General features: G+C 43.9%; 1 protein-coding gene across 4 annotated transcripts in view; it reads right to left on the reverse strand.

Moving 5' to 3' along the window:
• The window catches only part of MAP3K13 (mitogen-activated protein kinase kinase kinase 13), a 136,771-nt gene that overhangs the window by 29,747 nt on the left and 93,081 nt on the right, over window positions 1–13,943 (reverse strand). For all 4 annotated transcript variants that reach the window (XM_054040351.1, XM_054040350.1, XM_054040347.1 and 1 more), the window contains 4 exons: window positions 11,070–11,253; window positions 7,793–7,984; window positions 5,703–5,861; window positions 1,812–1,970 (listed from right to left, as the gene is read on the reverse strand). In XM_054040351.1, the coding sequence (XP_053896326.1) occupies window positions 1,812–1,970; window positions 5,703–5,861; window positions 7,793–7,984; window positions 11,070–11,253 (694 nt within the window). The remainder of the gene's footprint in view (window positions 1–1,811; window positions 1,971–5,702; window positions 5,862–7,792; window positions 7,985–11,069; window positions 11,254–13,943) is intronic.

The raw sequence follows: 13,943 nt of genomic DNA on the forward strand, positions 1-13,943 counted from the left end.
TAAATTGTTCCAATGGTTAATTACTCTCACTGTGAAAACATTTACAGCTTATTTCCAGTCTGAATTTGGCTAGCTTCAACTTCCAGCTATTGGATCATTTTATACCTTTGTCTGCTAGATTGAAGAGCCCATTATCAAATATTTGTTTCCCATTTAGGTCCTTATACACCCTGATCAAGTCACTCTCAACCTTTTTTTTGTTAAGCTAAATAGATTGAGCTCCTTGAGTCTAGCACCGTAAGGCAGGTTTTCTACTCCTTTAATCATTCTCAGGCTCTTCTCTGAACCCTCCAATTTACCAACATCCTTTTTGAATTGTGGGCACAAAAACTGGATGCAGGATTCCAGCAGCAGTGACAACAGTGACAAATACAGAGGTAATATAACCTCTCTACTCCTACTCGAGATTCCCCTGTTTATGCATCCCAGGATTGCATTAGCCCTTTGTGCCACAGCATCGCACTGGGAGCTCCTATTCACCTGATTATCCACCATGACCCAAATCTTTATCAGAGTCACTGCTTTCCAGGATAGAGTCCTCCGTCCTGCAAGCATGGCCTACATTCTTTGTTCCAAGCTGTATACATTTACATTTAGCCATATCAACACAAATATTGTTTGCTTGTGCCTAGTTTACCAAATGATCTAGATCACTCTGTATCAGCGTATAATTTATCACTCCCTCAATTTTTGTGTCTGCAAACTTTATCAGTGATGATTTTGTTTTTCTTCCGGGTCATTGATAAAAATGTTAAACAATGTAGGGCCAAGAACTGAGTCTTGTGCGACCCCACTGGAACACACCTACTCAATGATGATTCCCCATATAAAGGACCAGAAAGAGGGGAGACATGACTGCTAACACAGATGGGACAGAGTCAGACAAGATTGTTGGGGCTTCTAAGCTCTTAAACATTCTTGCTAATTTGGATATTTTCACCCTCAGACCCCAGAATTTGCAGGGAGGGGCTTGAGAAGGTGTCCTGAGTCCGGGAATAATATAGATCAGGGAGCCAAGAGGCAGCATCATCCTCAAATTGACACAGAGAATTAGCTACAGCACAGAGAGGGCGCACCTCTCCAGCTCCCAGCGGAAACAGAGAGCAGACTGCCTCTGCTGCAGATCGCAGCCTCCCCTTCTTTCGCCACCTAGAACCATGCCAAGGCTGAGAACTGGGTTCCTCCTCCTTTGCTCCTATTGCTTCCAATTCTTCCCTCTTTCTCCTCCTCTTCTGAACAGCACTCCACTCAACTCTCCTCTCTTCCCAGCCTCCGAGCAGCTGTTACGTACCACCCACCTAGCTCCAGATCCACAGTCCTCTCTGAGTGACTCCTGGTTCTCCCGTACTCAGCCATGGTCAGGATTAGCCTTTGGCCACCTGCCTCTTCGCCCTCACCTCCCCATTCGATCTGCAGCTCTCCAGCATCTCTCTCACTTGCCCAGGTCGTCCCCAAGCCCTGCCGTGTCTGATCTCTCCATCGCTGAGTTCCTTTCTCTGACCACCCTGGTCTCTTTCAACATCGATAGCATAAGTAAGTGCATGCTGTTTGTAGGAACTCCAATGCCTTGCTGGTCACAAGTCATTTTGCTTCATGGCAGCGGGACATGGGATGTCAAATCCAGCATAGTGTGCCACCAGCACACGGTCGCTCTCTCAGCAGCAATGGTGTTTTTTAAAAAGAGAACTTTCCTCTGGATCCCACCCTCCAGTCCTTACTCAGGCACCATTCCCAATGACCCCATTGGGAGTTTGGCAAAGCCGGGACTGCAGGATCAAGCACCAAGTCTGTGCAGGAGATGTGGCTCTTACCATGTTTGCTTCATGAGGATTTTGAACCCATCTGGACAGGTGGAAGGGACAGGAAGGTGCAGGCTGTTACTGCCCACTCCCCAGATGATAGCTGAGGAGTCTACATCCTTGTATGGAATCTCTCCTGTAAGCAGCTCCCACAAAACTACCCCAAATGACCTGTTGTAGAAACATAAGGACAAGCCTTCACAGTGAGTTACACAGGTTGTGAAAAAATTCTGTAACAGACTCAGACTTTCTGTTTGGTTATCAAAATGGGCAGCAGGTTACATCTGATTTTGGATCTTGAAAATGGATTCAAGAATGGTAATGTTCATATATTCATAAGGGTGTTATCCAAGGATATTTTACACTTTGTGCAGCCTTTTTCTGCCACTGTCCTAAGTCCTAGCCTTTTATCCACAGTTGCATCGGTTTTAACTTTCACTTTACACTGAAAAGCTAAACCAAATCCTCCTCCTTTTGGGGTTTTTAATTTCAAAAAGATATAAAGTTATGAGCAAAATACAATGGAATATCATAGTCTTGCCAATTCCAGTAAACTAAATGGCAAAGTTAGTTTTCCAAGCTGTAATCACTGTTGATCAGGGCTCCTTTGCTTTGGGACAAAGTGAGAATTTGTGTGTATCATGATAAACCAGCTAACAGATTTCCTTTGGGTTTTTTTTTTTTTTTTAAAGCAAACACTCCCCCTGCTGGCGTGTTTGCTGAACTATCCATGCCCTCTGCAGACAAATGCTTCCAAAGCTAATGAAACACAAAACAACAGCAATTATTACAATTACAGCATGGGGAGAAGGTGACCAACCCTCTGTGGAGAAAGAAGTGGTTCGGGACTATTTAGAAAAACTGGACGTGCACAAGTCCATGGGGCCGGATGCGCTGCATCCGAGGGTGCTAAAGGAGTTGGCGGGTGAGATTGCAGAGCCATTAGCCATTATTTTTGAAAACTCATGGCGATCAGGGGAGGTCCCAGATGACTGGGAAAAGGCTAATGTAGTGCCCATCTTTAAAAAAGGGAAGAAGGAGGATCCGGGGAACTACAGGCCAGTCAGCCTCACCTCAGTCCCTGGAAAAATCATGGAGCAGGTCCTCAAGGAATCAATTATGAAACATTTAGAGGAGAGGAAAGTGATCAGGAACAGTCAGCATGGATTCACGAAGGGGAAGTCGTGCCTGACTAACCTAATTGCTTTCTATGATGAGATAACTGGCTCTGTGGATGAGGGGAAAGCAGTGGATGTGTTATTCCTTGACTTTAGCAAAGCTTTTGATACGGTCTCCCACAGTATTCTTGCCTCCAAGTTAAAGAAGTATGGGCTGGATGAATGGACTGTAAGGTGGATAGAAAGCTGGCTAGATCGTCGGGCTCAACGGGTAGTGATCAATGGTTCCATGTCTAGTTGGCAGCTGGTTTCAAGCGGAGTGCCCCAAGGGTCGGTCCTGGGGCCGGTTTTGTTTAATATCTTTATTAATGATCTGGAGGATGGTGTGGACTGCACTCTCAGCAAGTTTGCAGATGACACTAAACTAGGAGGCGTGGTAGATACACTAGAGGGTAGGGATCGGATACAGAGGGACCTAGACAAATTAGAGGATTGGGCCGAAAAAAACCTGATGAGGTTCAACAAGGACAAGTGCAGAGTCCTGCACTTAGGATGGAAGAATCCCATGCACTGCTACAGACTAGGGACCGAATGGCTAGGTAGCAGTTCTGCAGAAAAGGACCTAGGGGTCACAGTGGACGAGAAGCTGGATATGAGTCAACAGTGTGCTCTTGTTGCCAAGAAGGCTAACGGCATTTTGGGCTGTATAAGTAGGGGCATTGCCAGCAGATCGAGGAACGTGATTGTTCCCCTTTATTCGACATTGGTGAGGCCTCATCTGGAATACTGTGTCCAGTTTTGGGCCCCACACTACAAGAAGGATGTGGAAAAATTGGAAAGAGTCCAGCGGAGGGCAACAAAAATGATTAGGGGTCTGGAGCACATGACTTATGAGGAGAGGCTGAGGGAACTGGGATTGTTTAGTCTCCAGAAGAGAAGAATGAGGGGGGATTTGATAGCAGCCTTCAACTACCTGAAGGGGGGTTCCAAAGTGGATGGAGCTCGGCTGTTCTCAGTGGTGGCAGATGACAGAACAAGGAGCAATGGTCTCAAGTTGCAGTGGGGGAGGTCCAGGTTGGATATCAGGAAAAACTATTTCACTAGGAGGGTGGTGAAACACTGGAATGCGTTACCTAGGGAGGTGGTGGAGTCTCCTTCCTTGGAGGTTTTTAAGGCCCGGCTTGACAAAGCCCTGGCTGGGATGATTTAGCTGGGAATTGGTCCTGCTTTGAGCAGGGGGTTGGACTAGATGACCTCTTGAGGTCCCTTCCAACTCTGATATTCTATGATTCTATGTGAAAGTGAGGAAACAAACACAGCCACTGTGTAGGTGCCACTATTTGGACATTTCAGACTCCGTTGGAGATTCCCTCTAGTCCTAACTTGAAGAAAGATGAACGAGAATTGTGTTAAAGCCAATCATGGCTACAGAAGTATAAGGAGGGTCTGTCCAGAGCAGGCAATCCACACTACAAGAAATGAAAATTACAGATAAGAAAACTAAATTTGTCTTTCTCCTGTAATGAATCCAAGGCTCCAGAGAGAAGTCAGAATTCACAAAAAGTAGCAAGGAATGACTGCCATCTACCAACCACATAGAGAGCATCATAAAATAGTAAACTGATGCCAAAATGGTTAGTACAAAGACAAAAGAGAGGTAACCAAGAGACAAAGAAAAACACTCACTGAATAACCGTTCCAGAAGCTAGAATTAGCCTGAGATGCAGAGATGTGGTAGTGAGTTTCAAAGTCCAAAATTACTATATTCCAGAAGGAATAGCATCTTTCTATCTCTTTCTCTACATATCCTTGCACGCTGGCTACATTTCCCAGACCTGAAGAAGAGCTCTGTGTAAGCTCGAAAGCTTGTCTCTTTCGCCAACAGAAGCTGGTCCAGTAAAAGATATTACCTCACCCACCTTGTCTTTCTCATATCCTGGGACCAACCTGGCTACAACAACGTTGCATGGAACAGAAGAACATGATCCTGTGTTTATTCACTATTTTAATTCTTAAAGGGGCAGGTTTTTGGGGCCCACTTCTATTAGGTGCTAAGGACCTTCATCTCTCAACATCATCAAACATCTAAATACACTGAATTTTTATTGCTTTCATAGCCCCACTCCTCATTGTGGAGCATATAATTAGGGCCCTACCAAATTCACGGCCAGGAAAAATGCATCACGGACCGTGAAATCTGGTCTCCCCCATGAAATCTGGTCTTTTGTGTACCTTTACCCTATAATATACAGATTTCACAAGGGAGACCAGCGTTTCTCAAACTGGGGGTCCCGATCCAAAAGGTTACAAGATTATTGGAGGGGGTTGTGGTACTGCCACCCTTACTTCTGCACTGCCTTTAGAGCTAGGTGGCCGGACAATGGCAGCTGCTGGCCAAGGGCCCAGCTCTGAAGGCAGCAGTGCAGAAATAAGGGTGGCAATACCATCTCATGCCATCCTTTTTTCTGTGCTACTGCTGGCTGTGGCACTGCCTTCAGAGCTGAGCTCCTGGCTAGCAGCTGCTGCTCTCTGGCCGCCCATCTTGAAGGCAGTGCCGCTGCCAGCAGCAAAGAACTAAGCGTGGCAATACCATGACCCCCCCCACAATAACCTTGCGCCCCTCCGCACCCTTTTTGGGTCAGGACCCCTACAGTTACAACACCATGAAATTTCAGATTTAAATATCTGAAATCATGAAATTTATGATTTTTAAAATCCTATGACCGTGAAATTGACCAAAATGGACTGTGAATTTGGTAGGACCCTACATGACAGCACTGCTTACCATATATCCACTTTTTCAGAGACGGGCTCATTCCGTATCACCTCTGGGGCCATCCAAGCCACGGTGCCCGCGAAGGACATTTTTGTACTTTTATCACTGAGTTCTTTAGATGTACCAAAATCTGAAATTTTTACTGCATCTGTATGAGTAACTAATACACTGGAGAGAGAGGGAAAAACACAAGGTATCAGCAATGAGAAAACGCTTTGCACTTCCATAGCAACTTTCAGAAGTGGATCTTAAAGTTCTTTGTCATCTACTAACACTGTCAGGTATAAACTATACCTATTTTATCAATGGGCAAAGTGATGGTGTAGGAATTAGTGGTTTATCTGGACCTAGCAGCAAGGAACTAAAGCTTTAAAACAGTTTGATCAGTAAATGGAATTAATTTGCTAGTTTCAGTAAATTCTCTCCCTCTGTTCAGAACAACTTTTTCCTGTGTAACTCCACCAGATCCAGTTGTTCTGCCAACATGGGAGGGAGTCACAATTACCTCTTCCTTGCTTTGCATCATAAATGAGGTAGTGCTGAAATAAAATCAGTAAAGCAATCTACACTAACATTTTTGCTTGTCTGTCTCCAACCCTACTGATCAATGGCTCCTGGTTTCCATCATTGCTAAAACCCACTGCCCCATAAACTACACTGTTCTGGAAACAAAGCTCCTCCCTCTTGGAATCCAGCTCAAACATTTCCTATATAAAACCTCAATTTTAACCACAGTCACTCAAGATCTTAGTGCAATAGCTGTTGTTAGCAAACGCTCTGTTTCAAATCAGTATGAAGCATTGGTGAGGCTGTTTGACAGGGTCAGAGTACAGGGTTAATAATACTGCAGCTTCAAGATGAGTTACCACAAAATTCTTTTGATTTTTTTCCAAACTCTGATTCTAAATTCTAGGGGCCAAAGTCCATCCTGGTGTAAACGGACTGTAACAGAGTCATAACTGGGAACATCAAGGTTGACTATATTTGGGGGACTTTCAAACTTCTTTTAAATGCATGTTTTAACACAAAATGACTACTAAGACAGAAGATGTAATTAGCCATATACAGGTATATACTGTATACAGCAGAGATTGGCAACCTTTGGCCCATCGCCTGCCAGGGTAAGCACCCTGGCAGGCCGGGCCGGGCTGGTACCTGCCACATCCGCAGGTTCGGCTGATCGTGGCTCCCACTGGCTGTGGTTCACCGCTCCAGACCAACGGGGGCTGCGAGAAGCGGTGGCCAGCACATCCCTCAGCCTGCGCCGCTTCCCGCAGCCCCCATTGGCCTGGGACAGCAAATTGCAGCCAGTGGGAGCTGCGATCGGCCGAACCTGTGGATGCGGCAGGTAAACATACCGGCCCGCCCCGCCAGGGTGCTTACTGGCGGGCCGCGTGCTAAAGGTTGCCAATCCCTAGTATACAGTATAATTAGAGGTAACAATTACAGAAAAATGTAGAACTATTTGTTGGAAAATTTATCTTGATATTCAAACTAGCAATAATAAAAATAAGTGATGTAATAATGATAACCTCACTGCCCAAACAATGTAACACACCATTTAAAACATTTACAGTCAAATACAGATACAATAACAGAACCACAGTCACACCGCGTGCTGTAAACAGTGAAGGAAGGGTGAGGCTGAAGCAATGTCCAGGGTGAACGAGATAAGGCAGCTGGGCAGTATCAGCAGGGGAGCAGGTGCAGGAGAAGATACACATTCACAAGAGCAGGAGATGAGACCAGAACAAAACAGACACGAAGGACAGACAAAATAAAGAGCAGAAGGAGACAGAGTGATTCACTTTTTCAAAGGGGCAAAATAGCCATCTCATTAGCAGACATGTTTCCCTACTATTACTTTCCCACATAAGCAACTGGTTCAGTTGCCACAGGGATGTTATGCTAGTATAAATGGGAGCAGAGATGGTCCATGCAGTTAAAAACAAGTCAGAGGAACCACAGGACAAATCTCTCTCAAGTTATGGGCCAGACCATGAGAAAGTTTAAGGGCCCCTGATTTAGCTCGATATCCATTTGCTGGAGAAATTCACTCAAAAATCTACTTTGTTAGTTTTAAGCACCCAAGGACTCACTTTGGTGACTTGAGGTCTCGGTGGATGATTTTATGAAGGTGTAAATAATTCATTCCACTTGCGATCCCTGTGGACCAGTCCACAAGCAGCCGAGGCGTGACTTTCCGACCTGCTCGTAGCACTTCATAGAGCTGTCCATGTGCACAGTACTCCATGATAATACAGTAACATGGGGCTTGAGTGCAAACTCCCCTGTCAGAGAACACACACAAACACCATACACGTTACTGCAAATCAAACCCAACACTCAGTATCAAAGGGATTCTCTGAACTCAAAAATATACCATTGTGATCATGAAAGCTCACTGACTTTCATGGCAGGGAGCTGTAGGGGCTCAGCGAATATGAAAATTAGACCATTGTTCTTTATCTGGAACGTGTCAACTCTGCACCTGACTCATACGTGGAGAAATTAAGTTTCTCTATAGAAGCAGAAGCTGCTCTGTAGGTTTATGTCTTTGGCTTTTATGTTCTGGTATTGACCTTCATTCTCCAGGGATACAGGCACAGGAACGCAGACATTGCCATACAGGTCTAGATCAGACTACAGAGCTTCCTGGTCAAGCAATGACAGGGGCTTCCAATGCTTCACAGGAAAACAAAAAATATGCCTTAGTAAATGCTCAATCAGGAAGAGCTCTGGAACACCAGACACATAGCAAATACAAACTTTAGTGAAGTTCATTGCCAAAATGCCTGAAGAGAGCTAACCTTCCATCAGAAAACTTCCATTCTATGAGACCCCATTAGTCTCCCAGCATTTTGATTAACCAGCTAATAATGTGACACTATTAGCTTAAAAGTAATATTTCTGTTACTATTTCCTCTACATTTTCTCCTCCTCCCTTCCCACTAAGATTACAGAAAAAAGATCCATCTCTAGTCAGCAGGACTTAGACTTTATTTTTTATTTCGGGTTTGTTTGTATTTGTTTGTGTGGTGTTCCTACGTCAAAGTTAGGTCAAAATAGTAGGTTTTATATTTATTCCATATATTGTCAGACATGCTTTGGAGAAACATGGCTTGTGTTCATTCAACCACTGCAGTCACCTTCTAACTTGTCACATAATTCGTTTGGTTGGCTTGCCTTCTACTAAGTCACTCTGGGCTCAGTTTTACAGCTGCATCACGTGAAGAGCTCCCACTGAATCAGCGGGAATTCCTCATTAAAGCAGCTCTAACCTGGACCTTGTATTAGTATTCAGCCAAGTTAACAGAATAAGGGTTCATCTCCACTCCATTTGGAGCTAAATTCTTACTAACACTCCTTACAGTAAGGAAATCATTTGTCCACCATATATTTTAGTACTATTCAAAAATCCTCTTGCAGCAAAAGTTAAATTAGGTTGGGAAGTGTCTGCAGGCATCACTTAGATAACAAATGGGGTTAGGAGTAAAATCTACTTAGATTATTTGTCTGAACTATATGGTTTGTCTCCTTAGGACATGGACTGTGTCCATGTTTTGTACAGCAGTGAGCATATCAACCATGTCCAGTAAGTAACTCCAGTAATAAATTACCTACTTACACCACAGATCTGCAAGACCTGGTTTTGCTTTATGCACACTTGTGTTATGCCTGCTCCGAGAAGATCTGTTGCAAGTTCAAGTACAATTCAGTTCAGTCCTTTAAGAGGACGAGGGCAGTAGAGACTGATAGTACTGAGGGAGCTCTTGCCTTTATGTTTTGCAATAACATGAATTTAGATCTGGTTAATGGCAAAATTCTGTCCTTGCAGCAAGAACATTGTTGGAGGGAAGCAATAAAGTTTTGGCTTTAGGAAGGGTCTATACACCATCCTGCCAGCCCAGGCTGAATGCAGTGTGCAGAATACCTCATTCTGTCCCCTAAAAAGCAGCATTTCCAGTCCCCACGTGTGCTGCTGACTACAGTATACGTGCAGGTGGATGGGCCCACACCAGCACAGCCAGCACACACCCCATCAGTGCATCAGCCACGCCCTGACCTAGCACTCAATAGACACTGACAAGGAAATCCTCCCCACTTGCTGTGAGAGAGAGGAAGAAGCACCCTCAGAGCTCTTCTGATTTAAACACACCTGTGCAACATAGAACGCAAGTTGCCCTGAGTGTTCACACTTTCATGGGATACTCGCATAACACAGAGTTAGGCTTGTGCTTAAATACCTTGAAAAGTTGGGATTTAACTAAAAAGCAGGTTGGAAAAAAGGCCATGTCCTTTAAGACATTCTCTGGCATATGGGCCATCTCAGAGAGTCCTCAACCTGCTGAGGAGAGCACACCATCACATAGCCCTCTCAAATCACATTTCACAGAGCCTTGCAAACTTGTCCTGCCGAGATCTGCTCCTAGGATGAGACCCTGAACCTGTCCTGATGCAGGCAAGCTACAGCCCAGGAGGAATCTTTGGTAGTCCCTGGGAATTTTAAAACCTAAATAAGGACTACAGTAGATCTTTCTTTGTTCGCTCCCAGACAGTTATGACTAGGGAATGCACCTTCCACAGAGTGAGCTACACCAATTGCAAGACTGTGCTCTTGTGCCAGTCATCTAGATAAGGACAGACCTGCATGCCCCAGTGACATGGATTAGGCACCATCCCAGCCAGTTACTCAGTGATCACCCACGGATTGCTGCCAGTTGGAAAGGGAGCATTTTGTACTGGTAGTTGTTGCTGCCCACCATAAACCTGAAGCTGTTCCTGTTCTCTTGTCTGAATATTCTTGGTTCTCACCATTGTCTTTAAATAGCTTCACTAAGCATAGCTGGAGCCCGTGGAGCACAGTCGAAGGAGCAACTCATACTCACTCAAGGGGGAGAGGAGTTGCTCTTCTGATCAGATCTGTTCACTCTGCCTGACTACAGCTCTACGCATTGCCTTCCTTCTACCCAGTAGTGAGGCTCTCCCCGATGGACAGGACAGGAAAAGTTTCCCATGGGCTTTGTGCAGGGGGAAATCTCTGTGGCAATAGTTTCCCTGGTCTTTCCTTTTCCTGTAGATGTGCGAAGTTCACAGGACTGTGTTTTTGTGTGTATGAATGTCAATATGATCTCTCTGGGTTGGAATGTTGCACGCCACTTAACAGTGCCCACAACACTACATATCTCTTTGTGAGAGGAGGGGCAGAATGCGTTTCCAGTTTTAACTATAGAAGATTGGATAAACCAGAAGGTAATTCCTGTACTCGGAACTCACCAATTGGCCAGGACGTGATGGCTAACAATGCCTTCTCTTGGGAAAAAACAGGTTATTACTTTTCTAGTAATTATCTAGATAACAGAAGTCATGACCTACTTGAAGGCTATGATGTTAGGATGCTTCAGCTTCCGCAAGTGCTTGATGTCTGTTTCATTCTGTTCTCTCACTTTCTTGATTGCCACCTCCTCCGCTCGGAATTTGCCTAAGAAGACAGCTCCTTGTGCTCCACTGCCCAACCACTGCAGCTCTGAGATCTCCTCAAATGGAACTTCCCATGTATCTGGTAATACACAAGCGAGGCACACAGCTTAGAAAATCTCCAAGTTCATGCAGTGCTCTGCTGCAAGGTCATACCAGAGACAGCAACTGTCAACTCCTCTGTCATCTCTTATGACTTTTTCACGAAGTAGCTCAGTAACACATTCAGAATCTTTGTGAGCTGCTGATGTGATACAATAAGTTAATATACTAGAGACTTTCACATCTGAGGATTTGGAGAGTGTCCCTTCTTCGGTGAAGTTCAAGGAGGGAGGGAGGAGGGCTGTACAACATTAAACATATAACTATAGACAATCCAAACACTCCGATAAAAGGAAACGTTTAAAATCCACAATGGCCAATACAAATTGAAGGGTTTTTCTACTGGAAAATCAAAAAATCATAGAAGTGTAGAACTGGAAGGGACCTCATTAGTCATCTAGTCCAGTCCTCTGCACTCAAGGCAGGGCTAAGCTATAACTAGACCATTCCTGACAGGTGTTTGTCTAACCTGTTCTTAAAAATCTCTAATGACAGAGATTCCATAACCTCCCTGGGCAATTTGTTCCAGTGCTTAACTACCCTGACAGTTAGGAAGCTTTTCCTGATGTCCAACCTAAACCTCCTTTGCTGCAATTTAAGCCTATTGTTTCTTGCCCTACCCTCAGAGGTTATGGACAACAATTTTTTACCCTCCTTCTTGTAACAACTTTTAATGTACTTGAAAACTGTTGACATGTTCCCTCCTGCCTTCCCCAGTCTTCTCTTCTCCAGACTAAACAACCCCAATTTTTTCAATTTTTCCTCATAGATCATGTTTTCTAGACCTTTAATCATTTTTGTTTAAATGGGGTAAAACAGGGCATAGAAGGGAAGGCAATAAATATGGAGCCAACAGTGGGCAGAGTATAAAACAGTGGTGGGCAACTTGCGGCTTGCAATCAGATTACCCTGATGGGCCGCATGCGGCCTGCAGGCTGCAAGTTGCCAACCACGGTATACAAACTAAAAGCTGTTTAAAAAGCTAGCTAAGGTTGCTCAGTGACAACAACTAAGTTACCTAACACATCATTTGGAAAACCCAAGCACTTAAAGCAAGATAAGTTAAGTATGTCATAAGAATCAGAGGGGTAGCCGTGTTAGTCTGGATCTGTAAAAAGCGACAAAGAATCCCGTGGCACCTTATAGACTAACAAGTATTGGAGCATAAGCTTTCGTCGGTGAATACGTCTGATGAAGTGGGTATTCACCCACGAAAGCTTATGCTCCAATACTTCTGTTAGTCTATAAGGTGCCACAGGACTCTTTGTCGCTTTTTACATCATAAGAGTTACACTGACCACATAATAAAACACACACATTTTTCGTCAGAATTACAAAAAAATGCATGTTTCCTCACATCGCAACTTGAACTCTGCCCCACAAATTGTACTTTGATATATACTATTTTTATCATCTTGATTTCAATATAAGGCATACATTTTTAATAGAGTAAGCAAGCACTGGAACAATTTATCAAGGGTTGTGGTGTATTCTTTGTCATTGACAATTTTTAAATCAAGATTAGATTTTTTTCTAAAAGATGTGTTGCTCTAGGAATTACTTTGGTGAAGTTCTCTGGCCTGTGTAATGCAGGAGGTCAGACTAGATGATCACAATGGTCCCTTCTGGCCTTGGAATCTATGAATCTCTAATTTTTAAAGGCATATAGTTAAATGGGAAATGTCAGTTAACGTATTTGTTCGCAGTGTTGTAATCATGTGGGTCCCAGGATATGAGAGACAAAGTAGATGAGACAATATCTTTTATTGGACCAACTTATGTTGATGGAAAGCTTGCAAGGTCCTACTCTGCTTGGCTTTTGGCTGTCCTCACTTTATCCCTACACTTTCTGACCTCCAAGAGGTAGCTTTCCTTGCTCATCCAATCTTCCATTCCTTGTAGGTTCTCTCTTAATCACCTATTTGAGATGTTTGCTCATCCAGCTGGGTCTGCAACAATTCCCTATGAATTTTTCTCCCTTGCTTGGGATGCAGGCTTCAGATAGTTCCTGCAACTTTGATGAAGTAATTCCAAGACTCCTCCACATTCAGATCCTTGAGTTCTTCAGTCCAGTCCACTTCCCTAACTAATTCCCTTAATTTTTTTTTTTAAAGTTAGCCCTTTTGAAATCAAGGACCTTACTTGCAGATCTATTTTTAGATCTATTTAGCTTTCCATTTAGTTCAAAGTGAATTAGCTCATGATCACTTGAACCAAAGTTATCCCCTACAACCATTTCTTCCATGCAGTCCTCACTACTCACCAACACCAAATCTAAAAGAGCATCGCCCTTGTTGGGTCACTGACTATTTGATGAAGAAATCTGTCAGCTATCACATCCGGGAAAATCTAGGCCCTACTATTATTAGTAGCACTTGTCCTCGAAGCTATAGCCGGGAAGTTAGTCTCCCATAATCACACAATTCCCAGTAGTATTTATTTCATTAAAAACATTAATGAAGTCTATCCATATCCAAATCAGATCCTGGGAGTCTGCAGAATATGCCAAACACTATCCCAGGGGAACCTCTAGTAGCTTTCTTTCCCAAAGTGATTTTGGCCCAAACAGGCTCTGTCTTATTCAATCACTTCTAATTTCTTTAGTCTACCTCATCATTAATATACAATGCTATGTCACCACCTTTGCCTTTATTTCTTCTTTCCTGCACA

Source organism: Malaclemys terrapin, chromosome 9, assembly GCF_027887155.1.
Source record: "Malaclemys terrapin pileata isolate rMalTer1 chromosome 9, rMalTer1.hap1, whole genome shotgun sequence".
Lineage (NCBI taxonomy): Eukaryota > Metazoa > Chordata > Testudines > Emydidae > Malaclemys > Malaclemys terrapin.